Genomic DNA, 26,547 nt, shown 5'->3' on the forward strand with positions numbered 1-26,547 from the left:
CCATCATCCAATGTCCTGCTCCTCTGTATGGCCTCGGCGCTCCTGGCAGGCCAGTCCCAGTTGTCAATGGTGAAACCTGCAGTTCCTCCAACGAGTCTGCCCAGGTTGGCTAAGGCTGTGGACTTCCCCAGGCAAGGCCTCAGAGCAGGGCATGCAGTGCCCCTTTCCCACCTAGAGATACCTCTTTCCCATCTAGGCACCCCTGACCCCAGCATTCCTGCACTGTCCTGTGTGCACTTTCCCATCTTAACCAATTGGCAAGATTCTATTCATCTTTCGGAGTCCACTTAAGATAGCCTAACCTCTTCAGACAAACTAGCAGCAACCCACCCCATGATCCTGAAGCTCTTTGCAGCACACACTACCTACCAAGGCCCATGTCCCGATGAATGGCAATTGTGAGGCTCCACTCCCACAAGACAGCACCCTTCCCCTCTGGAACCACACTGCCCTGTGTCCAGCATAGCATGGCCACTGGGCACCTCAGTACTCTGGCCTATGAGAAGGCTGCCTCTGCACCGTGCCTCTGAGGTGCTGCACAAGGCCTGCCCCGGGACCTCCTCCTTCCCCGGGCAGGAGGGACAGACAGATCACACACATGCACAGCAGCGATGAGAGGCTGGCAGTGGTCCTCTCCCCAACAATGCTTTACCAGAGCTCTGCCCACCTAAACTTTTAAAGCCAGAAGTCCCTCCCTCTCCACTCTCCTTCTAGCTACAAAATCAGATTATCTTCCAGGAACAGTCACGGATGACTCCCAGGGGACTCTCAGGGCCCCGGTTCAAGGTCTCAAGATGGTACAGAGCAAGGCCCGCCCAGGAGAGCCTTCGCCCCCTCCGCCTGCCATGCGCCTCGGATGGGTGGAGATGGAACGTGGACAAACCGCATCCCGGGCAGGCAGCTCCCCCGCTGTCTTCCACAGAGAGACCAGCTGGAACGTCACCAAGGGAGGTACTGCAGACAGCGAAGGCCTGCAGGCTTGGCAGTGGGATCAGGGAGCTGCCTGGAAAGGTGGGGGCCCAGGCTCCCGCCCTGCCCCTCGACCCTGTCCAGACCAGTGCGATCCCAGAAGCCTCCGCTGCGCTCAGGCTCATCCTGCCCTCCAGCAGCCCGGCCACCTGCTGGCTGGGGCTCCAGGGCTCTCCCAGGGTCCCGCGGGCAGCGGGCAGCGGGCAGCGGGCAGCGGTGGGGTCAGCTCACCAAGTCACTCAACACTGACTTCGCCCCCGGCCAGCGCATGCGTGTAACGGGCTCCTGGACCCACCGGGCGGGGGTAAGCGGGGAGGGTGCCCCGAGCCGGAGGCCAAGGTCTGCGTCGGGCGGAGCTTCCGGATCCGGCGCTGCCCAGGTGAGGTTGTGACCCGGACTCGTCCCCGTCCCTTCCCCCGCTCTCTCCCGTCAGAGGTCGGCCGGCAGCCGCTGGAGTCGCGGCGACAGTGCACGGACCGCAGGCGGGGCGGCCCGAGGCCCGAAACCCGAGGCCCGAGGCCCCCGCCCCCCGCCCCGCCCCGCCCCCGGCCCACACGGCCCCGCCAGTCCGAAGACTCGCCGCGACCCGCGCTTCTCCAGCCCCCGGGGGACGGCCGCGGCGGACGCGGGAGGGAAGCCTGCCTGCCGGGGACCCCGAGTGCCCCCCCGCGCGGGGGAGCCCCTCCGGCGGCGTCTGTGCCGCGAGGACCCGAGGGGCGGCCCCGGCGGGCGGCGGGCGGCGGGCGGCGGGCGGGCGAGAGGCCGCGGGGCTCGGGCGCTCCGGGCGGGCGGGACCTGGCGCCGCGCCTCCGCCCAATCCCCGGCGCCCGCGGCCCGCGACCGTGTCGGGGGGAGGGTCCGGGCGGGGCGAGGCCGCGCGCGGCAGGCGGGGGCTCCGGAACCTGCGGCCCAGCGCAGACGGCTACTCACCACCCGGCAGCCGCGGCGGCAGGCGAGACCCGCGGCGGGGCGAGGGCGGCGAGCCGGGCGCGGGGCCGGGCGGGCAGTCCCGGGGCGAGCCGAGTACGCAGCCGCCGCTCGCCCACTTCCTCTATTTCCCGCCCGCCGGGCCGGCCCCGCCCCCGCCAGGCTGGCCCCGCCCCCGCCGGGCTGGCCCCGCCCCCGCCAGGCCGGCCCCGCCCCCGCCAGGCCGGCCCCGCCCCCGCCTGCCTGGGAACCCCGACGCGGGCTGGGCTGCCGGGACCGGCCCCGGGAGCGGGCTGCGGGCTGCGGGCGCGGACTCCGCCCGGCGCCTCCGCCGCTGGTACGTGGACTCCCGCCCTCAGGCCGCGGAGGGAGCCGTCGCGGAGGGTGGTCCGGCGGGGCGCGCGGAGCTCCCCGGGGCCTTGCAGCCGCCCTGCGCCTGATGCCCCGCGACCGCTCGGCCGCCGACAGCGCCCTGACTCCAGCGGGCGGGACGCGAGCACGAAGTCCGCTTCCTGCACGTCATGAACACACACAGGACCGTGGAAGTGGCTGCACTTGACCAGTGAATAGAAGCGATTTTATTTTTTAAAGATTTTATCTATTCATTTATTTATTCATGAGAAACACAGAGAGGCAGAGACTCAAGCAGAGGGAGAAGCAGGCTCCATGCAAGGAGCCGCATGTGGGACTCGATCTGGGGTCTCCAGGACCATGCCCTGGGCTGAAGGAAGGCGCTAAACTGCTGAGCCACCCAGGCGGCCCTAATTTCACAATTCTATAAAGAATGGATGCAGCACACCAATTTCCACTTCCAGAGTGGCCAACCTTATCTTGCACCTAATTTTAAATGAAATTTCTAAAAATAATAATAAATGAAATTTCTGTTTTCTTGTATGCAGTTTAACTTGGCTCTGAAGGAGGTGTCAAGGGGACAATACAAATTTTGAGCAAGAACAGGTTCATTCTAGCAAATATATTTCTTCCAATGATGACCTCTATGAAGGGGGCATAGGATACCCGAGATCAGGAACAGATGACACCTGGGTAGTCCTAGCTGGACATTGCCTCCCTGCCAAGGAAGATGCTGGAGTAACTGCTGGAGTCAGGGCGGGCATAAGCTGTGCGGCACCCAGGACAGTGCTCTTCCTGTGGGCAGCGGAGGCTGGCCCACCTAAGCTCTGTCGCTTCTGGCACCCATACGTTAGCACCATGAGCACATTTCTAGGACTATTAATTAAATGTGTTTCTTGTGCTATATGTGGACCAGCCAGGCCTACATCATGCTCCCCAAGAAGCAGTTCCCAGGCTCAAACCTCATCAGGAGTTGTTTCATTTCTAACTGATTGCAAATAACTAGTGATCCTTCTATCTAACACCACTCAGCTCTCCTGTTACCCTCACAGCTTCTGATTGCTAATCTTTGAATAATGGATGACAGACTTCTCTCCCTCCCTAAACAGGACTCTAAACAGGATTTCATTCTTTCCATGCCCCTGGTCATCTTCACAAGCGTGGCCCCCTGTGCTGTGAAATGTTCTTCGGCCCTGGGCAGCACTCGCGTGTTCCTGTCTCCAGAAGGCGCGCGTCCGCTCCCCCTTCCGTGCATCCCCAAACATGGTGATCACGGCGACGATCACGCTGCTACGAACATTCTCTTACAAAACTTTTTTTTTTTTTTAAGATTTTATTTATTTATTCATGAGAGACACAGAGAGAGAGAAAGGGAGGCAGACACACGGGCAGAGGGAGAAGCAGGCTCCATGCAGGGAGCCCGACGTGGGACTCGATCCCGGGTCTCCAGGATCGCGCCCTGGGCTGAAGGCGGCGCTAAACCGCTGAGCCACCCGGGCTGCCCTCTTACAAATCTCTTTGTGTCTACGTGTTTTCACTTCTACTGAGGATAATACCTAGGAGTGGCACTGCTGGGTCACAGGGTGAGGAGTGTTCAGCTTTATTACTAACAGCCAGTTTTTCAAAGTGGCTGTCCCATCTTGCACTTCCACCAGCAGTGTGCGAGCATGCCAGCAGCTCCACCAACCCCTTCGGCTCACCCCTGCACCCCCAGTGCTCTGATCCTGCCACCATTTCCCTCTGTCCTTGCAATAGCCTCCCAACAGGCTATTGCAATATTATTCCTTCTTTTATAAAAGGTCAGATGGTGTCACTCCACTCTTTAAAATCCTCTGTGGTTTCCCAAGGCCTTTTCAATAGCCTACAAAGTTCTATATGAGCTGCACCTTCTTTTACCTTGAATCTGACCGCCACCCCCTTATTATTCTGCCTCAGCCCCATGCTTTCCTGGGGCCTGGCTGCATTTCCTCCACAGCGCCTATCACAACCTGACATGGTATGTAATTATTCCTTTGTGTTGGAGTGTCTCCCCTTGCTAGGAAATAATCTCCACAAGGAGGCCACGGACTTGTTTTATTCATGCTCTTGCCTTGGTCCTGAAAACGCTTGTTGGTAGTCACGGGTGCTCCACGGATGGAATAACTGTTGACGAGAAAAACATCAGGTGGTGTTAGGTGCTGTGCAAAAGACAGGGCATTAGGAGGGCAAGAGAGAGATGGGGGCTCATGAACTGGGTAATTTGATGCCTGAAGGTCAAAAAAAGAGAGAAGATGTGACAGGAGGAGAAAGAGCACTGTGGCCTGGGGAAGCCTCTGCTGCAGGTGCACCAGCCTGCGCAGGGGGAGCCCGATGTAGCTGGAGTATGGCAGGTGCGGGGCCAAAGGGGGCGGCCAGGAGCAGCTGGGTGAGGAGCCCAGATCTCACCCTGAACACTGTGGGGGCCACTGCCTTTGTCCTGCAGGGTGGGATCTAGGCCATGCAGTCCCCAAATTCCTTGCCTCTGGGATAGAGCCCCAAGGGATGGAGCCCCCTCTGAGTCCGGCCTCCTGCCCTGCGGGGAGCCTGCTTCTCCCACCCCCTCCTGGCCCCCTCTCCCTCCTCCTGCGCATGCGCTCTCCCTCTCTCTTGCTCTCTCTCTCAAATAAATAAATAAATAAATAAATAAATAAATAAATAAAGGGATCCCTGGGTGGCGCAGCGGTTTGGCGCCTGCCTCTGGCCCAGGGCGCGATCCTGGAGACCCGGGATCGGATCCCACGTCAGGCTCCCGGTGCATGGAGCCTGCTTCTCCCTCTGTCTGTGTCTTTGCCTCTCTCTCTCTCTCTCTGTAGGACTATCATAAATAAATTTAAATAAATAAATAAATAAATAAATAAATAAATAAATAAATAAATAAAATCTAAAACAAAACAAAACAAAAAGCCCCCAACACAACACCCAGTGAGGTTTGGGCTAAAAGGGCATTGATCTCAGATTCATTTTCCCTGAGGCTTCTCACTGCTGCTTCCGCTGCCAGCACCTCCTGTGAAAAAACAGCCCCCCTTCTAAGTTCCCTTTATTGCCCCCGAAAGAGGGTGGTGTTTTCAAAGACATCCTGAAGCAAGGCTGTTTGAATAGGATTCTTTCTGAAAGCCACTGTTATTGGCTGAACTGTGTCCTCCTTGATTTCATAGGTTGAAGCTCTAACCTCCCAGTCCCTCAGAATGTGAGTGTTTTGGAGATATACTCTATTTACAAAGGTAGATGTGGGGACCCCCGGGGGGCCTAGCGTTGAGCGGCTGCCTTTGGCCCAGGGCGTGACCCTGGGATCCAGGTTCGAGTCCCACATCAGGCTTCCTGCATGGAGCCTGCTTCTTCCTCTGCCTGTGTGTCTGAATAAGTCTCCTGAATAAATAAATAAAATCTTTAAGAAATAAAAATAAAAAAAATAAAAAGGTAGGTAGGGCTCACCGAGGCCACTGGTGTAGGCCCTAATCCAATACTGATGCAGTTTTGGAATCTAGGTGAGGGTTGGGGGGGTGAGGTCCGGAGCCCACGACCACGACAGAATCCTTGAGATGACTGGTGCAAAATGGTGGTTTTCTTAAAGCTGGAGGGGGGGGGGGGTACAACAGACGGTGGGCAGGAAGAGCTGCTGCCCCAGGGTGGTAAGGGGCGACTGATTATATACTTGGGGGGGTAGAGGTGGGGGTGGGGAGGTGGAGTAAGGAAAAGGCAGGTTTCAAAAGGATTTTCGGATATCAAAAGAGATTCACAGAATACTGGAGGCCTGGCCATTGTAGAGTTAAGGTAGTTTTTCCCTCTAGCAAGGCATTCCCATCTAGATGTTGAGAGCCTCCTGGGGTGTCACACACATCACACCCAGGATGGGGGGCAGGGAAGGTTGCAGGGTGTCAGTTTGTGCCTCATCCTCAGCTGGCCTTCTGCTCCCCCATCAGTATGACTGAGATCCTTAAGGGAAGAAATTAGGATGCAGACACCACAGAGGAAGGACCACATGGAGACCCAGGGACATGGCAGGCAGCCGTCTACAAGCCGAGGGAGGCCTCCAAAGAACCAACCCAGCCATTACCTTGCTCTTAGATGTCTGGCCTCCAGAATCATGAGACAGTCGGTTTCCCTTGTCCAAGCCCCCAGGCCCGCGGTACCTAGCCACGGTAGCCCTAAGCAAACTCGTACACCCACCTTCAGCTATGAGTTACCTGTACCCAGGCAGAAGGGGCTGGGTTTCTTTCTCTTTTACTGCCTGGTTTCCTTACCAGGTGACCTTCCTCTTCTGGTCCTGGGAAGGGATCACACCTGTCTGACTGATGAGGGAGCGGGAGGCCAGCTGACACCCCACAACCACTCCCAGGTGGGGTCTGTGGGACCTTCCTCAGGCACTCCTGGCTGCCCTAGAGCTAAGGGAAGGAAAAACAAATGGTTAACTTCTATAGATCACAGCCCTACAAGACAGGAGGCTCCCTTGGTTTACAAATGTCTTGGTGATTTACAAGGGAAAAGAATTCTTATCCAAGACCTAACTTCCAGAAGGAAATGGAGATACAATTAAATGTCCTTATAATATGCAGCCCATTGACAGATACTTGGGGAAGGCAGAGTGTAAAGTTCCTCCAGGAAGCTCCCAACTGTCTTGATACCTCACTATATGTATTAACAACCTTAATTTGACAATGGCAAAGCCTCTCACATCAGGAGCCCTGGTGGCTCATTGGTTTAACGCCGCCTTCAGCCCGGGGTGTGGTCCTGGAGACCCGGATCGAGTCCCACATCGGGCTTCCTGCATGGAGCCTGCTTCTCCCTCTGCCTGTGTCTCTGCCTCTCTCTCCTTCTGTGTCTCTCATGAATAAAAAAAAAAAAAAAAAAAGCCTCTCATACCTGGTAGGTCCTCTTTAGCATATGAAATTCTTTTGAAAATCTCCCTTTTTCCTTACTCCTGACTCCCAGGTATATAATCAGCCACTCATCACCCCAGGGCAGCAGCTCTTCCTGTCCACAGGTCCTGTCCCTGGACTTTAATAAAACCACCTTTTTTGCACCAAAGACATCTCAAGAATTCTTTCTTGGCTCTGGGCTCCAGACCTCACCTGTATCCAAAACTATGTTATTATCTTGCTCCAAGGTCAAGGGCAAAGCTTACCCTTCTCAGGCCTGGGTTCCTTAAGACCCTCCTCACTGTCTATTTCTGACAGACTAGGTGACAATCAACTGGCAGAGTGGCATTGGGCCTCCCTTAATTCCTGTTATGACCTGACCTTTCTAGGCTCTAGCCCTGGGCCAGATCATACATCCAGATCCAGGCTCACCAGAAAACTGAGCCCAGCCCTGGGCCCCTCCAGCTTCAGATACCCACACAAGCCTGTGTGTGGTCACAACCCTGGTAGGGAGTGGCTTGCTGACAGCTCTGTTCAGAGCCCCATTTACACTGTTTCATTTTTAAAGCTGAGTCTGGAAAATTGAGGTTACTGGCTATCACATCCAGATCCTCAAGGTGTTCTTGTGTTAAGATAACTTGGGGTTGAAAACTGGTTTGGGGAAGATGAACCAAATAGCAAAATAACATCTGCTCCCAACTCCTGTGGAATCAGAGAGGAAGACATGGGATGCCTGGGTAGCTCAGTGGTTGAGCGGCTTGCCGTTGGCTCAGATCCTGGGGTCCTGGGGTCCTGGGATTGAGTCTCACGTCGGGCTCCCTGCATAGAGCCTGCTTCTCCCTCTACCTGTGTCTCTGCCTGTGTCTCTGCCTCTCTCTTTCTCTCTCTCTGTGTCTCTCATGAATAAATAAATAAAATCTTTTTTTTTTTTTAAGGTATAGTTAATTCATTTTATTATTTATTTAGTTAGTTAATTCATTTTATTTTATTTATCTATTTATAATAGTCACACACACAGAGAGAGAGAGAGGCAGAGACACAGGCAGAGGGAGAAGCAGGCTCCATGCACCGGGAGCCCGACGTGGGATTCGATCCCGGGTCTCCAGGATCGCGCCCTGGGCCAAAGGCAGGCGCTAAACCGCTGCGCCACCCAGGGATCCCAATAAATAAAATCTTAAAAAAAAAAAGCAGATCTCTAGCTAATGACATGCTAACTATGTAAACTTGAAAAACAAATACTATGTGATTTCACTCATATGTGGAATTTAAGAAACAAAATAGATAAACATAGAGGAAGGGAAGGAAAAATAAAATAAGATGGAAACTGAGAGGGAAACAAACCATAAGAGACTCTGAACTCTAGGAAACAAACTGAGGGTTGCTGAAGTGGTAGGGGGTGGGAGGGTGGTGTAATTGGGTGACAGGCATTAAGGAGGGGATGTGATGAGCACTTGGTGTTATATGCACCTGAAGAATCATTAAATTCTACCCCTGAAACTACTAATACAGTATATGTTAATTAAGTTGAATTTAAATTTAAATTTATAAAGAATATTTTTCTTTTATGTTTCTTTTTTAAAAGTCTCAAGTGGGGATCCCTGGGTGGCGCAGCGGTTTGGCGCCTGCCTTTGGCCCAGGGCGTGATCCTGGAGACCCGGGATCGAATCCCACGTCGGGCTCCCGGCATGGAGCCTGCTTCTCCCTCTGCCTGTGTCTCTGCCTCTCTCTCTCTCTCTGTGTGTGACTACCATAAATAAATAAAAAAAATTAAAAAAAAAAAAAAAAGTCTCAAGTGCACTGCCCTGGATAAATCATGCTGCCTTATTCTTAGTACAGTCATCATCAGTCCATCTCCTGTCTTGTTTCTCATTTATTTCTTCTCTCTTTTTCCCCTTTCCCCTTCACCTGCCTCTCAGAGGCAGCCTTTGTGATATATGTATCATAAACATTTGTTTGTATAAAGTCTCATAAAAAAAAGTATATTCTTGTTTTGTACATATTATGAGAGATCTCATTTTATTTTTTTCTTCACTCAGTACTATATTTTCAGGATTCCTCTGTGTTGCTATGTGTGTCACTTCTAAGTGCCACAGCGTGCTCCACTGTGCGCCCCTGCACTTTGCCCATCTGCTCCCCCATATATGAAAACTCCAGATTGCTTCCAACTTGCTGCCATGACAAATAACACTCAAAGGAACATCCTCAACTATGGTCCCTATGAGCGTAAATGAAAATTTTTTTAAGATTTTATTTATTTATTCATGAGAGACACAAAGAGAGAGGCAGAGACACAGGCAGAAGGAGAAGCAGGCTCCATGCAGGGAGCCCAATGTGGGACTCCATCCCGGGGCTCCAGGATCACAACCTGAGGCCAAGGCAGACGCTCAATAGTTGAGCCACCCAGGTATCTATGGATGAAAATATTTTTTAGAGAGCTACCTGGGAACAGAACTACTGGTCAGAGGGTGGGTGCAAGGGTAACTTGACCAAGTACTAGAGGTCACTCTCCCCAGCGGGGCCCACTCTGCATTCCCACCAGCAGGGTCTGTTGCTCTTGTATCCCTCCATCCTCACCAACACCTTGCATGATCTAGGTTGCTAATTTTGCCAGCCTAATAGATGCAAAATAATATCTCATTGTTATTTTGATTTTCCATTTCCATGATAAGCAGTGAGTCTGAGCATCCTTGTTCAGGATAGAAGTATCAATTTGTATCTTCTAGTGAGCAGACACTAAAACTGGGCAGCAAGACTTTTTTCAAGGGAGAAAATGTCTGTGAGAGAGAGAGAGGAAGAAGCCAGCTTTGACAGGGAAAACCTTCAGATCACAATGCAGGCCTGAGCCCTGTAAAAGGAAACAGGGGAGAAAGAACTGGACAGACGTTAGAAGCAGATCTGAGAAGGTCACAGCCATCCCGGTAGGGAGCTCCAGAGCAAAGAATGCCTGTGAGAGGAGAAATGGACAGGAGCCTGTATCCCACTGATGCAGTTTTGGAATATAGGTGAGGTTTGGTGGGGTGAGGTCCAGAGCCCACAGCCAAGAAAAAATTCTTGAGACACCTTTGGTGCAAAAAGGTGATGCTAGGATCCAAGCGGCTTTCCATCTAGGGTCCCTGCTGTCACAAATTCTTCACTTGTAGGGGCAAAGATGCAGAGGCATAGAGTGCAGAGCTCACTCCTAACTGGCTCAGAGCAGAGGCCACACAGCCTTCCCACTCATATCCCCTGTGAGAGTGCCTGTGTCATGATGTCAACATCGCTACAGAGGAAGAAGCCAGAAAATACAGAGCGTGTGCCCAGAAAGAGCAAATGTGATCAGAGCACGGGAGCACACACCATTGTCTGGCCATGCTCCTTGGTAATTTACCTGTTTAGCTCCTTTGCCCACATATCCCTTGTGGGTCTTTTCCTTTTCTTTCTTTCTTTTTTTTTTTTTTAAGAATTTATTTATTTATTCATGAGAGACCCAGAGAGAGAGGCAGAGACACAGGCAGAGAGAGAAGCAGGCTCCTTGCAGGGAGCCCCATGTGGGACTTGATCCCCAGACTGGGATCATGCCCTATGCCGAAGCCAGACACTCAACCAGGTGTCCCTTGTCTTTTTCTTATTAGTTTGCAGGAGTTCCTCAGATATTCTAGATGCTAGGCCCTTTACTGGTTTTAGACATTATAAATATCTTCTTCCAATCTGTTCTTGGTCTGTTAACTCTGTCCACATATCCTGCATTAAGCACACTTCTCAGATTCATCCATTTCGTCCTTTTATAGTCTTTGCTTTTGAAGCATAACTCAAAAATGCCTTTTCTCCACAGGTCACAAAGATATTCTCCTTTATTTATTCTATTTTATAGATTTGTGGTTTTATTTTTTACATTTTGAGAATGTAAAAATATTGGGTAAAATACTTAGAAATAAATTTAACCAAGGAGGTAGAAGATCTATATACTGAAAACTATAGAACATTGAAAGAAAGCACATTCCGAATAAATGGAAAGTTATTCTATGGTCATGGATTAGAAAAATCAGTTTTGTTAAAATGGCCATGCTACCCAAAGCAATCTACAAATTCAATGCAATTGCTATCGAAATTCTATCAAATCTCAATCAAAATCTCTATCAAAAATGGCATCTTTTGTAGAAATAGAAAAAACAATCCTAAAATTTGTATGGAACCACAAAAGACCCGAATAGCCAAAGCAATCCTGAGAAAGAAGAGCAAAGCTAGAGTTATCATGCTTTCTGATTTCAAACTATATGACAAATCTATAGTGATCAAAACCATGTGGTACTTGCATAAATACACATACATCAGTGGAACAGAATAGTGATCCCAGAAATAAATGCACACACATGTAATCAATTGATTTTCAACAAAGGAGCCAAGAATACTCAATGAGGAAAAGATAATAAAAAGTGCAGGGAATATGAAGTATAGGGAAAACTGGATTTCCACATGCAAGAGAATGAAAATACACCCCTATCAGCCCATGCACAAAAGTCGACTAAAAATGGATTTAAAGACTTGAATGTAAGACTTGATATCATAAAATTCCTGGAAGAAAACATATAGAGTAAGCTCCTTCACGTTGATCCTGGCAATGACTTTTTGTATCTGACACCAAAAATAAAGGCAACAAAAGCAAAACAAAACAAAACAAACAAAACCATGCAAGTGGGACTCCATCACACTGAAAATCTTCTGCACAGTAAAGGAAATCATCAACAAAATGAAAAGGTGACCTACAGAGAGAGAATAATTGCAAATCTTATATCTGATAAGGGGTCAATATCCAAAATATATAAAGAACTCATACAACTCAATAGCAAAACCCCCCCAAAACACAAAAAACAAACACTCATAAACAATCCAATTTAAGGGGCACCTGAGTGGCTCAGTGGATGAGCGCCTGCCTTTGGCCCAGGACGTGATCCCAGAATGCTGGGATCCAGTCCCACATCGGGCTCCCTGCATGGGGCCTGCTTCTCCCTCTGCCTGTGTCGCTGCCTCTCTCTCTGGGTCTCTCATGAATAAATAAATAAATAAATAAAATCTTTAAAAAAATAAAATGTTTGAAAGCCACAGTGCTAAAAGCAGCTGATGCTGAAGCAGGGCAGGCATGGAGGCAGATTCTTGGGTCTCAGGTCTCAGAGCTTCCTGGAGGAGCCATTCGATTTCCTGTAGCAGTGTTCTTTGCTGCTCAGGGAAAAGCCTCTAAAAAGGGTGTCGGGCACGTGACGTAGTGAGTGCGGGTGAATGAATCTCTCGCGGTTACATCGTGGGCACCGGTGAAGGGAGGGAGAAACGCTTGGCCTCTCAGATCACACTTCAAAGACCACAAGCTCTTAGAGGGAAAACCTGCACTGCATGGCTGGTTTGTGTGGGAGACAACTCCCTGGCTCTTTCCAGGTTGAACAGAAAGTACTGGGGACATTAACAGAGAGCCGGGGACTTCACCGGAGGTCACCTAGGAGTAGAGGACAAAGGAATAGCACGAAAAGGGTATCTTTACCCATAAGTTTTTCCCCAATGGTGGGCAAGTGTTTCTTGGGGCCAATTATGTGGCTGGTACCGTGATAATGGGCGTGAGGGAGTCAAAACCTACAAACCTGGGCCGCCTAGGAGGCTCAGCAGTTGAGCGCCTGCCTTCGGCGCAGGGCGTGACCCCGGGGTCACAGGTGGAGTCCCGCACCGGGCTCCCTGTATGGGGCCTGCTTCTCCCTCTGCCTGTGTCTCTGTCTCTCTCTCTCTCTCTCTGTGTCTCTCATGAATGGATGAATAAAATCTTAAAAAACAAAACTGGGGGGAAAGAAGTCCTTTCTCTATAGGTTAAAGATTTCTCCTACATTTTTTCTAGTCTATAAATTTGCAGGGTTTTTTTGTGAATTTTGGTCTTTAATTCACCTCAAGTCTACATTTATATATGTAGTGTTACAAAGGAGACTGTTTTCATTTTCTCTATATGGTGAGCCAAGTTTCTTTCCAAACACCACTTGTGAAACAATTCATCTTTCCTGTAGATTCATGGGGCCTCCTTAATCATGACCTGAGTTTCCATGGTCCCTCTGATTGCTCCTTCTGGGGCACCCACCATCCGTCTGCTTGTCCTTCCAGCCATACCGCATGGTTTTCATTGTTATGGCTTCAAAGTAGGTCATACTACAGTTCAGGCAATCCCCCTATGCTTCTTTTTCAAGGTTGTTTTCACATTCACGTGTTGTTTTTTTCTTCTTTGTTTTAAAGATTTTTAAATTATTTTGTAAAGACTTATTTATTAGAGAGAGAGCATGAGTGAGTGAGTGAGCTAGCGTAGGGGAGGGGCAGAGGGAGAGGGAGAAGGAGGATCCTTCAGCAGACTCCCCACGGAGTGTGGAGCCCAATTTACAACCCTGAGATGGTGACCTGAGCTGAAACCAGGTCGGCTTCTCAACTGGCTGAGCCATCCAGGTGCTCCAAAGATTTTGTTTTTAAGTCATCTCTAAACCCAGTGTGAGGCCTTGAACTCACGACCCTGAGATCAAAGTCGCATGTTCTACCCGCAGAGCCAGCCAGGCGCCCCATGTATTTTTATTCTTTGTAAAAATGTAAGAGAGTTTCTGAGGCATCCTAGAGGACAGGTTTTGACGGAAAGTCAGGAAGGAGAGTGCTGGGGAGAGGAAAGTGAGAAGAGGCCAGGCTCGGGAGTTGGAAGGGGCCACCAGCTTAGCTCAGTAGCACACTTTGCACAGACACAGGGCTCAGCAGTGAGCGCTCAGAACAGGTGGATGCGTTGATGCAGCGTGTGCCTCGAACCAGGGGCGCTGGGGCATTTGGAGGGAAGAGGGGCCCTGTGGGCTGGAGGGGTCAGGGCAGGCCACCCAGGGTGGCCGGAGGGAGGTCAGCAGGCCTTTATCCCCGGGGTTTAGGATGCAGCCTTTGCAGCTTGTTCTCTCAGCTCTGTTCCTCCCCAGCTCTGTGGCCCTAGATAACCTGATTGCTCTGAGGCTCATCAAGAAAAGGGGTAATACTGCCTCTACACACAGTGAGTGGTACCGGCTTGGTGCCCTAATCCCTGCTTATGTAACGGAAAGGAAGGGGAACAGCTACTGATCAGGTATAAAGTCAGAATGAGCAAGGAAAGCTCTCAGGACACACAGAAACCTAAGTGTGAAGGTGTTAGCATTCCCGGGCTTGAAAGCAGGGGGACTAGTGGCCACCCCAAGAAAGCCAGCTAGTGGCTCTCCCTGAGCTCAGGCCCCAGAGCAAGCTTGCTGATTACCTATTTTTTATCTATAAAGGAAAGTGAGAATACCTGCCTCAAAGTTGTATTTTAAATATATGGGATATAGAAAAGTCTTGGGCTGGTGTCTGGCACAGTAGTGAGTTCTCAGTAAACGGTTGCCATTGCACTTATTCCTTGGTGTCCCTGCAGAGGCTCCCGAGCATCTCTGTGCAGCTGCAGGTGATTGGCTGGGAATCAAGGCCAAGGTGGAGGGAGGTGGTTCGGGGAGCAGGAGCTTGACAGCTGGGGCTCCTGAAGGGGCACAAAGGGGAAGGAAGGCTAGGAGAGGGACTGCCTACTCATACCCCCACCCCCTTCCCTCCCTTGTCACATCCCCAGCTGCCTCCATGGCCCCTCCCTATCAGTGCCTTAGTTGCTTGCACCCCCCAGGCCCGGAATCCGTAATGAACTTCTCCAGGTGCCTCTAATTTCCCGGCAGGATTGCTGCTCAGTATTGCCTCTGGGCTCTCAGGGGGCCATGGGTGCCTGGCCCTGGGAGACTGAAAGGATGAAGAAGGTAGCAGGCCAGTGCCCTGAGCCTTGTCAACTGAGCTCTGAGAGCACAGGCCTGTGGCTGCCCGGTTGCATTTGGTCCCAGGTACCTAGTATATTGTATATGTGTATGTTGGCTAGGTCGTTTCTTGCTCCTGCTTTGATGGCATCTTGTTCCTTCAAACTGCAGGAGGCCAAGCCTCTGACTTCCCCCAGAGATAAGCCCACATGGGGTGGGGGCTCCAGGGCAGATGGGCTTACGCTCTACCTTCTGGTGACCACTTCCTATAAGCACCCCCACACCCAACCTCTCCAGATGTGCCAATCTTAGACTCAGAGTTTCCACAAGCCTGCAATGTTCATGAAAGCCAACAGCTGTGATGCACCCAGCTGACTCCAAATTCATGAAGTCAAGGCTCTTTCCATCCTTAGGAACAGAATGTGACAACAGAGATCTGGAGTGGGAAAGGGGTATGAATGTGTAGCTTCTAGTGTGGCAGGGAAGATGGGGACCTGGCCCTGCACAGAGTAGCATGCACATATCTAGTTATCCCTAACCACTCACTCTGTAATAGGAGTCGAGGCTGGGGGGACATGAGCCGTCCAAAGCTTTCAAAACCAACAGCCAGGCTAACAGAGGGTAGAAGAACACCACGGCTTGTCTCCTGATACCTCAGAACCCTTCAGACCTGAGTAAGTACCTCAGAGCTTCCACTCTGTGCCCGACTCAGGACTCCACTGTGGGATCCCAAAGAAGTGCCAGGCCAGGGGCTTCCCATCTTGGGTGGGCCCTGGACCAACACACAGGAACAAACATTGGGTTACGGTGCTGTTAGAGAGGCCAGTGTGAGAGGCCCAAGGGGAGCTGAAGTGTGGGGGGCAGGAACAGCGGTTCACATGGAGGCATGACTCCCCGCTCCTCGGAAGTATGTACACAGGGCCAGGAGCCAGGACAAGATGCCTGGGAAGGAAAACATCCAAGAGCTTTCCCACCAACACAGAGTCTAGGCTCTGGGCCAGGAAAGACATGGGGGTTTGAAAGGCAGGAGGGGGGCGGCCCAGGTGGCTCAGCGCTGCCTTCCGCGCAGGGCAGGATCCTGGAGACCCGGGATCGAGTCCCACGTGGGCTCCCTGCATGGAGCCTGCTTCTCCCTCTGCCTGTGTCTCTGCCTCTCTGTGTCTCTCATGAATGAATAAATAAAATCTTAAAAAAAAAAAAAAAAAAAAAAGAAAGGCAGGAGGGTCTAGGGAGAGGAAACCAAACACCTGCTAGAGGCAAGGGGGAAAGAAGGCTGTCTCCAGGCCCAGGGCCCATGGGCCGCAGTTGATGTTCATACCTGTGACTACACACAGTGAGCTGTCAGAGCTGGATGACATCTGGTGTTTTTCTTGCCCTGCCTGGTATGTGTGAGCAGGTGTGGTCTGGGGGATGCTGGGAGATGTGGCTCTGGTCCAGCTTTGACTCAGTGCCTGCACTGGGCTAAGAAAGTCTGGGATTTCCAGTATCACTTCAGCAGCCTTTCCTTTGGAACTTTCTATCGAGTCAGTTCCATTCAGGGAATTCTAGCAGAGTGGCTTTCTGGGGGCTGCCTCCCTAGGCCCAAGGGGCTAGAAAATCCAGGAATATTGGGTGTTGGCTAAATTGTACCAGGCCACAGGGAGGCGTGGGGGATCCTGAGGTGGCCCGGGGGCAGGACCTGGCCATGACTGGGTTGCATGTTTTACACAGCAGTTTGTCAGAGGGGAGGGATGTGGAGAAAAGAGGGAAAATCAATGTCCAGAATTCTGCTTAGAAGACACACAGGTTAAGGATGCCATGTGGCTGTATGTGGAATTCTGCGTTCCTGGGCAGTCCGGGTGGCTCAGTGGTTTAGCGCCACTTTCAGCCCAGGGCCTGATTCTGGAGACCTGGGATTAAGTCCCATGTCCGGCTCCCTGCATGGATCCTGCTTCTCCCTCTGCCTCTCTCTCTCTCTGTGTCACCCATGAATACATAAAATATTAAAAAAAAAAAAAAAGAATTCTGCATTCCTTGAGGAGAGGGTGGTGACTCATGGCTTCATGCACACCAGAGCCGGGCCTGGGTTTGAATCATGAAGGCAAGGAGACACCTGCCTCACATCACATGAAGTTTCTGGCTCTTTATTCCTCTGTTGGATTTCCCTCCATCCAACCAACCCTGCGACTTCCTTTCCTACGACACTGCACTGAGCTTTGGGTGTCATCACTGATTTCCTGAGCAGCAGCTGCCTGTTCCTGTCACAGGCGCAAGGGCAAGAGCTGCTCCTCTGCCTCCGGGGACATAGGTGTGTCTGCCTGTGGGTCTGGGTTCAGCCTCTGCCTGTGCGTGGCTCTGGTGACTAGCGTGTGACCGTGTGACCCAGCAGCCATGGAGAGACAGGCACAGTGACCCCACGACTCAGAGCACTCAATGTCTCTGATCTCTTTTCAGCCCCACAACCACTTTACAGGTCAGAGAGTGAATGTTACTTTCTCCTTTCAAGGGTAGAAAACAGGTTTGGGGAGCCATGTCCAAGGTCAGCCAGCCAGGTAGTGGCCAAGCTGAGCCAGTAACTCATTTCACACAGCCAAGTGGCCTCCAATAAAGAAACTTCTCTTGGCTGGAGGTGGGGGACAGAAGGGGGTCAGACACCTGGGATGGTCCTTAAAAGAGCAGAAGGGAAAAGGGAGGGGGTGGGGGGGCACTCTATTGGCTTGGAGGGAAAAAGGGATGGGAAATGTTTCAGCAGTGGACCTATCCAGGGCTGCCTGAGTGGCTCTGCAGGTTAAGCCTCTGCTTTCAGCTCAGGTCATGATGTTAGGGTCCTGGGATCAAACCCTGAATCAGGCTCCCTGCTCCTCAGGGAGTCTGCTTCTCCCTCTCCCCTGCTCATGCTCTCTCTCTCTGTGTCTCTGTGTCAAATGAATAGTAATAAAAAAGAAATCTTAAAAAACCAAACAGTGGACCCATCCAAATCCATGGCACCGAGCATATCCATGGCGCTGCTCAGAGGGTGCACAGCAGACAAGGTTTGCTGTGTGGCTGAACTTGGGGCCTAGCTCTCAAAGCCAAGGTCAGTTCCCAGCCGGTGAAGGCCCAAACACATCTGTTTAGTGTGAGCACTCCTTGGTGGCCAGATTCAGGGCACCGTCCCCAGCTCAGCTGGAGGGGGGCTTGTCAGTGTCTCTCTCGGCCACTAGCCTGCTGGACAGGAGCATGAAGCTGTCCCTACTTCCTGCTATCATGGCCAATCCACGGAGAGTGCTTGTGTCTCTCTGTTTCTCCTAGGTCTTTCGAGAATTCCTCTCCAGGAAGAAGTAAGAACGGCGCTTGGGGCAGGAGGTCTGAGGGGGCCGACACTGTTCTGTTGCTTCCACCTGTCTTAAGCGCTAAGCCACTTCACTGGCTTCCAACTCTTCTATTTTTTCTTTTTTTTTTAAAGATTTTATTTATAAGTAATCCCTACACCCAACATGGGGCTTGAACTTACAACCTGGAGATCAAGAGTTTTATGCTGCCCACTGTGCCAGCCGGGAGCCCCAGCTCTCCAACTCCTGCCCAGATAGGGGCAGAATGTGCATACTCCCCAGGCAGGGTGGGCATGGGGGCCAGGCTGCCAGATGCCTCTGGGAGAGGCCCTGGCCCTCCCCCACCCCCCGCCGCCCTCCGAAGGGCTCTGGGGGCTACACTCTATTCAGAGCCATCCAGTCGGTTCTGTTCCTGGGTCAACCCATCGACGTCTGTCTCCTTGCCACAGTCCTGGCTTGACATCATCATGTTCCTGGTTTTTCATCCCCCGATCGCAGAGCTAGGCTTTGAGTCCATGTCCTCTTTTTATTGCCCTTAAGACCCTCTTATCTTACCTTCTCCGACAGCAGAGATGCCCTTCCTCCACGAGCACCGCCACCCACAGCTGTACTGAAGCAAAACTTCCCGTTCACCCAGAGACAAAAAAGCAGGAGATGCAGCGGGGCGGGGGGGGGGGGGGCAGGTCCTCAGCTCAGGCAGAAAGACAATTTTTCTGCTTGCTCTTTTTTTTTTTTTTTTTTCAAAATACACAGTAATATAAAGGGGAACAGGCAGGAATATTCTCCTAGCTGGGTTCTTTCCCATCCAAACAAAGCTGTGGGGGGCAGGGGGAAAGCTTGGAGCAGGGCGGGGGGTCGGCTGCAACAAGCAGCACCATGGCTCACCCACCCTTGTGGACACAGGCCCTGCCACGGGCCGGGCTGGGTGGGCAGTGTCCTGGCCCCGCAGGGAGAGAACGCGTCCCCGGAGCCCTTGGTTTCATGGGCACATCCCAGCCCCTGCGAGGGTGTGAATTTGCTTGAGGGGAGAAATGATCATCTTCCACACAGAAGAACAAAATAACGACTGGCTTTATTTTGGTTGTTGGCCACAGGAGGGTGCAAACAGCCGGAGGGTAATGTGCACCACCACACCCACGCCGAAGGAAAGTCACTATCTGTTTCCCTCTTTCCTTTCCACTAACGACACGACATTCATCGACAGGGCGGGCGGGGCTCTTCCCACACACAGGCGTGAGCCCGTGTTACATTTCCATGCCCGTCCCTGCGGTCGGCAGTGGCCACGTCCCTCTACCCACTCTCCTCAGGCACAGCGTCTCGGAAAATTTGTCTTTTCTTGATGCTTCTTCCAATTCTATCTTCACCCAGGAGAACTTGGCAGGGTCCCGGGGCTGCTCTCTGCATCTTCCAGGAACAGGGTCCAAGGCCACATTGGGGTGATTTATTCAGAAGAGACACTCTGGGGTCACTGCCTCTCTACCAGCTCTGACCCCCTGGGCTGTACATGAGGCAGCAGGGAAAAGAGCAGGGTGTCCTCCCGACTTGTGTTGGTTTGTTCCCAAACTGGTATAAGGCACCAGGTGCTGACCCAGGGCCAGCACCTTCCAGCCTCAGGCACGACCCTCCGTGCCAGCCCCTCCTGCCTCCCCGCCTAGACTGTTATAGGTGGCTTTGAGAACAATGTGATGGAGACCTAAAACATCAATGACTAGGGCCAGAAACAGTATTGTCCCAATATGAAGGCTGGTACCAAGTAAGTCCGGCCCTGGTTGCATCTTAAAATGGTACTTAAGTCCTTAAAAGCATTCTTAAAAAATGTTAAATAAAATGCATCTGGGGAAGGGGTTGTTGGCCGTCAGATGCTTCCTTTTTTTTTTTTCCTGCCCACAGGAAAGACCTGGCATCTGAACTCTTGGGGAGACAGCCTGAAGGCCTCATTGCCAGACCCTGGGTATTCATCCGGGCTTCCCTACCCAGAAAAACTCATGCTTTCCTGTCACTTTGGTGTCCCAGTTGTCTCGGGTGTTAAGTGAACCCTTGCTCTTCTGGCTTTTTTTTTTTTTTAATTTTTATTTATTTATGATAGTCACAGAGAGAGAGACAGGCAGAGACACAGGCAGAGGGAGAAGCAGGCTCCAGGCACCGGGAGCCCGACGTGGGATTCGATCCCGGGTCTCCAGGATCGCGCCCTGGGCCAAAGGCAGGCGCCAAACTGCTGCGCCACCCAGGGATCCCTCTTCTGGCTCTTGATCAGCATCGTAACACTGATACATACTAGCTTTCACTTGCACGAATCCCATATCCCTGATAATGACTCTGGAGGCCCAGAGACCCAGGGCATATGCTGGGAGCCACTGTTGGGAGAGCGGGTGTGCTGGAGCTGCCTTAAGATGAAGGTGGCTGGTGGCTGTGGAATGGGGCAGGAGGGAAAAGATGGGGCTGTTCTCTTGAGCTGAGGGTGCTGGTTTGTTCCCAGTAAGGCACTGAGTGCTGACTCAAGCTCAGCATCACCTGGCCTCAGGCAAGCACCCAGCAGCCACCCATCTGAGGTTCTGGGCACATTGCCTATCTACAGCAACCTGTGTTGAGTAAGTTAAGTTCCTGAGAGGAAACAAGATTCAGCCCAGCATTTTAAGTAATTAAAAATAAATGCACAACTCCGCTGGCTCACCAGATAGATGTGCGATGAACCTAGGTAGCTGGCAGCCAGCCCTTAAAGGTGCTGGGACCGGCTTCCCTCAGTCCTCCCCAGGTTTCTTCAAGGTGAACATTAGTTACCATCATGAAGGATGTCTGTCCATCTACAAAGGCCCTGATTCAGAATCTCAAACCCTTGGACATCCTGCCCCCCCCACAATCCTGTGGGTTGGTTAATGCACAGACTAAGTAAGTGATTTGCTTAAGGCTTCCTCCAAAGTCAGGGAAGAGCAGGGATGAGCTTCATGCCTGAACGTCCGACTCTCTTCCCTTCCCACTCTCGCACGTGTGGACATGGACACCTGCAGCTTCATTCTCATTTCATGGGTTGCAGGAGGCAGCCCCACACTTGCATTGGGCACTCCAGAGGACCCCTGTCCTGGATCCGGGGGGCTGGTCTATCTGCCTACTTTGGAGACCATTCCATCCAACTGTAGTCTTCCACACACCAGGCTGTTCATTGGCACAAGATCCTCAACTCGGATCCTGCCTTGGCCTGGAGCCTCGACTGCCACGCAGTTGGGCCCTCTTAGGTTCAGCCTACTTTAGAGCTAGCTAGAAGTCCATTCTGCTTCAGAAAGGCCACGCTATGAATGGAAGATGCTTGTGTGTGTGCGTGCCCAAGTGCACAAATGTGCATGCATCATGGGATGCTGTCTCCTCTTCCACATTTGTTTTGGTAGCAGGTGGCTGCTAAGAGGTGGCTGGCACACAGGACCTACCCACAGGAACCAGGATTGTGGCTTCCCCGTTTCTGCCCCTCCTACAAGATGACCTCAGGGCAGGGGACACAGTCATGGGGCTCTCACCAGAAGTTACCCGGTGAAGTTCAGCAGCAACAGGTGGTCCATTGGGAGTGTCCGTGAAAGGCTTTTATGACCCCGGGAACCCTGCCTAGCAGGCTCCATGGTTTAGTGCATGAGGCCCTGCTCTGGCCCCTGGGCTGACATTTCTGTGTGGGAATAATCCACCTGAGATGATGGCTTCATACCCTCTTCACTGAGCATTGTCGGAAGGGTGATCTCCTGAGCAGGTAATACAAGATGAGGGCGTCTCCGTGAGTGGGCCAGGCTGGCCAGCTCATGTAAAGTAAAACAGCACATTCTCTGCTTACCATTTTTCACTCTGACCCCTACAAAGAGACCAGGAAGATTTTAGGGTTCAGAAGGGATGTCAGAGCCGTAAGACAAGGTAGTTTCTTGGAAGGAAGGGGGTATGTGCTCCTGAGGTGGTGCTTACATGGGGGCTTGGGCAGTCTACCTTCCTGGTTACCTGCCTAAAAACAGCAATCCGCATTTCCTACTGCCTGGGGCTGCTGTGAATTGTGGCCAAATCCTGCTTTTATCCAGCTCAAATCCCAGCAAGCCCCCCCTGAAGAACAAAAGGTGGCTGAGACCAGCACAGGTGACTACCAACTCATCCTTCCCAGCAGGCATGCACCATTGCCAAAGAACATTCCCTCAAGCTAGTTATATGTATATTTTACCTAAGATGTCCATCTCTGTGTCAGAGAGGCCCCTTTCTTCTTTCTGGGGGTAGGTGGCAATAAGCCTTTCAAGGCTCTGGGAACCAGCTTCCGTGGCAGTGACCTGTCGGCTGGGCACGACCCACCTCCACCCATCCAGTGCCATTGTTTCTCTCCCTGCTGCCCTTACTGCACTGGAGGGAAGCACTGTGCCCTTGGGATTAGTTCTGAGGGCGGTGACAAATCATCACACCATGGGAGAAGGAAAGAGCTGGAATATGTCTCCATTTGGACACAAGCCAAAGAGGTTTCTTATAGCAAAGAGAGAAGAGCTGGCCAGGATTATTCCCTTCAATCTCTTGGGGACGATCCAGTTCAAAAAAAGGTGATATCATCTCTCCAAAACCCTATGCTGAATGTCCTTGTGGAAACTGACACAGCTCAGTGATTTGGGCCTGGAGGCTGCAGACCCTGGCCACTGGGCTTGCAGGTCAAAGGGCAGAGGGCTGCAGGCACAGAAGGCTACCAGGACCACAGGCTCACTTGGATTTGAAGAACCTCTCTTTCAGAGGACATGCCGCTTCTCTTCAAGAGGGCATCGAGGCTTGGTTTTGAAGAATAAGCTGCTATCATGCTAAGTGGTTTTAGGCATTTTCTCCAGTGACAGCAGTTGATGGCTGAACTAGGATAATAAGAAGGACTTTAAAAAAGAAAAAAAAAAAAAAAAAGCACAAATTAAAAAAAAAAAAAAAAGTTGTGTTCTTTAAATAAGCTTGTGCACACACCCACATATATGCCAGAAGCATAAATGATTTGCGTGGACACCATCTACCTGGAAATGGCAGGTGCTGGAATGTGGAAGTGCATCTCGCCTCATGGACAAGTCTGGTAAAATGACTTAAGAAATACACTCTGTATTTCTTTGAAAAACTTTTATTGCACAGAAAATGGCCCATTCCCCTGTGCAGCTCAGTTATTACCTCCTTTCAAATTTTTTTCTTTGAACTCTCCTTCCTGCCCCACTAAAAAAATCTTTTCTCTTTTGAAAGGATAAAGAATAGTCTATCATTGCTGGTCAAAAGCAATTGGAAGATGGTTTCTGGGGCAAAAGGCCCAGACCTCCTGGGCAGGGAGCCCCTGAGACTCAGGAGTGGGGGTGCCTGCTGCCTTCCCACTGGTGAGGCTGAACTGGTTGCCTGCCGTACCATCCCCGTTATCTAGGCTCACTCAAGCTCTGGCACTTCATGTCCTGTGTCCCCTGCCTTCAAGGGGACTTAAATCTCGGGGAGAAAACTCCTGGAGCAGCACGCATTTCCAGAGCTGGAAAACACTTCATGCAGCATGTCACCAGGGTACTCAAATCAACTGCAAACTAGTGGTCATAAAATGAGAGCTTTAACAGAAAGATGCACTGTTGTTACAGCCTGAAGTCCTAACACCATGAAGAGTGGAGAACTGGGAACATGTTGGAGGCCTGTGGATTCTGGAAGCTTCTCTGCAGGGTCTTCAGTCTCCTTTCTAATAACTGCAGGCAGCAGTGTGTGCTTTGCGAGGATGCAGGGGTGGCTGAAGGCCGACTGGTACTGGCCAGCAGCAAGGGCGGATAGTCTGTGTGCTGCTCCTGCCTCCTCAGGCTGCGCACAGCGGACCAGTGCAGCCATATCCCCTACCTGCCACTTCGGGCGGGGCTTCCTTGTTCCAGGGTCAGCAGGAGCTGTGAGGGATGGAGGCGGTCTCCTGGGGCATTCCTAGCTACGGTGGATTCAAGTAGCCTTCAAGAGGGTTAGGGGCAAGGCCACACAGGCAATGAGCCTGTCTCAAGTCCAAATTTACTGGAGGGCTGATGTTTAAAGAGAGCATCCAGAATACCCTCTTCTTGCCTTTTTAAGAAAGAGAGTAAACATGGACTGTCTGCCTGATCAGAAAACAGGAAGTGAAGTCAGAGCTCAAGGCACACCTCTTGGGCTTCCACAGGAGAGAGACGGCAGCTTTGGACAAAGTGAAGAGTAAGACAAGTTCTTTGCTCCTTTGTAATAAGAATGAATGTTCAAGCTAAGGGGTGGTGTGGGCGCCCATGGAAGCCCCACGTCAGCATGGACAGTGGATCCAGGCCACCTTGAAGAGCTTGCCAGGCCTCTGTCCGCCCTACACTGGCCCCTCTCCACCGGAAGTCTGCCAGAGGGCCCTTCTGGGTTGGCCTGGCACTGACAGGAACCCTCCCCGGGCTGACTGTGTGTCAGTTCTGTGCATGGATAAGCCCTGGCCCACCAGATCTTCTCAGACTGTGACTCTGTAGGCCGTACAATGTCAGCCTCTGGCTGAACTAGAGGAAATGAGCAGTTTGGCTCAAGGAACTAGTCATAGAGTGCTCGAGGTCCCCTGCCTCCCCAAGAAATCTGGGTGCAGAGGAGGTTCGGGGTGGGGCCAACTGTGCGGGACCAACCTGAATTCTAATCCTTGCTGTAACATGTGCGTCTCTACCTTCTTGGGTCTGAAGCTGGGCTGGGGGCGTTCTCACCAGCCAGATGGATTACAAGGTCCCAGCAAACGCCGCCAGCCTGGAAAAACGCTTACCTCTAATAAATGTGCTGCAGGAGGTGAAAGCCTGGCACTGAAACAGAGAGAGGGGGAAAAGAAAGGGTTCTGCGAGCCAGGGTTCAAGGGAGAGGCGGGTGGCACCTGTGCCCTCTGGCCTGGCCTCACACGGTGCTGAAATGTACCCTCAGCAAATGGACGGTGCAGACAGACACAAGAGTCTGGTGCTACAGTGAGAGTGAACTGGTGAAGGACGAGGGGCCGGGCGCAGGGAACAGGTACGGGCAGAAGAGCGAGGACTGAGAACCCATGTGAGGGTCTCAGCTGCTCCCTGATGCCAACGGGGGCAGCAGCACAATGAAGATGGCTAATAAATAGATGGATGGACCGGCATTCAGTCAGTACAGGATGGGACTGTGTGGGAGGATGTGGTCGACGCCTCCATCACTCTAACACCACGTGCCAAGAGATCAGTGTCTCTAATAAAGATATAAAAACGAAGTTACTTCAAGTATTAAAAAAATAAGTTAATTGACATAAAGGGTCCGAAGCGGCTGAACATCTTGCCAGGCTGACAGCTTCCTTTCAATGTGCAAACACAGGAAAAACGTCAAGGGAAAAGATAATCTTCTGCCCCAACGTGAAGCGCTGAACAGTCATGCCTGTCTGTCAACTGGGGGCTTGAAATGTAGGGCCTCATTATGTCCCCCAAAGTCAGTATTTTCCAGTGTCAGAATTGTTGTGAATTAGAAGCAGAATGCAGCGATCCACAGGCCTCGGGTCATGGCCAGTGAGAGGCCTGGGGCGTTTGGCCACTAGGGGTCCAGTGTGTGGTGCAGGGGGTGGGGAGCAGACCCCTATTGGGCCCTGCATGCTGGCATAATGAATTCAGGAGCCAGCCCACTCTCAGCTCCCCCTGCGATGCTGGGGCAGGCACTGACCTTCGGGCCACTGTCCCTCTCCCAGGTCTCGACTCACATCTCACCTCCCCGGGATAAATGCTTCCAGAGGCGTGAAGACAGCTGCCCCTTCTGCTCTGTGGAGGGGTGCTCCAGTGGCTGTGGTTCTGACGGAGAGGGAGCAGCTTCCTTGTCTTCTCTCCTCCTGTGGAAGGAGGAGCACAGTCACCGCATGTCCACGTGTCCGCAGGGAACGTGCAGGTTTCCTTTCTTCCCACATCACATGTCAGATGCTCCATATTCCCCTTTCTCTCTGGAGCAGGAAGTCAGGGTGGGCCTCTTCCAAAGAGGCCGCGCCACCTCAGATCATCATCTTCACCTGGGGTTCCCCACAGCACAGACACTTGACCCACTGTTCAAGAGGCACATAGACATTTCAGTATAAACTCCCAGGAGGTGCCAGGTTTTCTGAGATCTCTCATCCGGGTGGCTGGGGAGAACCCAGCCTGGGTCAGGTGGATGCCACAGAGCAGCCGTACATAGTGTGGGGAGAGCTCAGGACCAGTTCAGGCTGAAGCCCTTGGACAGCATGACAGCCTCCAGGTCTTTGTCCTCCTCCTTCTCCCGGAGTCGCTGCTCCTCAAGCAGGGCCACGAGGGCATCTCTCTGCTCCACCACCTCCAGCATCTCGTTCAAGATCTTCTTCTCCTCAGACAGCTCCTCCTCAGTCTTCAGGTGATCTGTGCAGTAGCCGAACACATTAGGTCTACG

The 26,547-nt window shown here is 51.9% G+C and overlaps 2 protein-coding genes across 25 annotated transcripts in view; both read right to left on the reverse strand.

The window, feature by feature from the left end:
• BID (BH3 interacting domain death agonist) overlaps positions 1–2,026 on the reverse strand; it is a 39,845-nt gene extending 37,819 nt beyond the window's left edge. Inside the window, exon 1 of one of the 4 annotated variants that reach the window (XM_077871745.1) lies at positions 1,900–2,026. Coding sequence is in view for 1 of the 4 variants with exons in the window: in XM_077871744.1 (XP_077727870.1) it covers positions 884–888 (5 nt within the window). In the remaining 3 variants the exon portion in view is untranslated. Of the gene's footprint in view, positions 1–883; positions 1,026–1,118; positions 1,181–1,200; positions 1,408–1,899 lie in introns of those variants that run through there. The other 3 variants (XM_077871746.1, XM_077871747.1, XM_077871744.1) reach the window with 3 other exon arrangements.
• Positions 2,027–19,233: 17,207 nt separating this feature from the next.
• The window catches only part of MICAL3 (microtubule associated monooxygenase, calponin and LIM domain containing 3), a 219,473-nt gene continuing 212,159 nt past the window's right edge, over positions 19,234–26,547 (reverse strand). For 20 of the 21 annotated variants that reach the window (XM_077871773.1, XM_077871749.1, XM_077871772.1 and 17 more), the window contains one exon: positions 19,234–26,516. In XM_077871773.1, coding sequence (XP_077727899.1) covers positions 26,332–26,516 — 185 coding nt within the window. In that variant the 3' untranslated portion in view covers positions 19,234–26,331. The remainder of the gene's footprint in view (positions 26,517–26,547) is intronic. The other variant, XR_013364536.1, reaches the window with a different exon arrangement.

This window comes from Canis aureus, chromosome 25 (genome assembly GCF_053574225.1).
Source record: "Canis aureus isolate CA01 chromosome 25, VMU_Caureus_v.1.0, whole genome shotgun sequence".
NCBI lineage: Eukaryota > Metazoa > Chordata > Mammalia > Carnivora > Canidae > Canis > Canis aureus.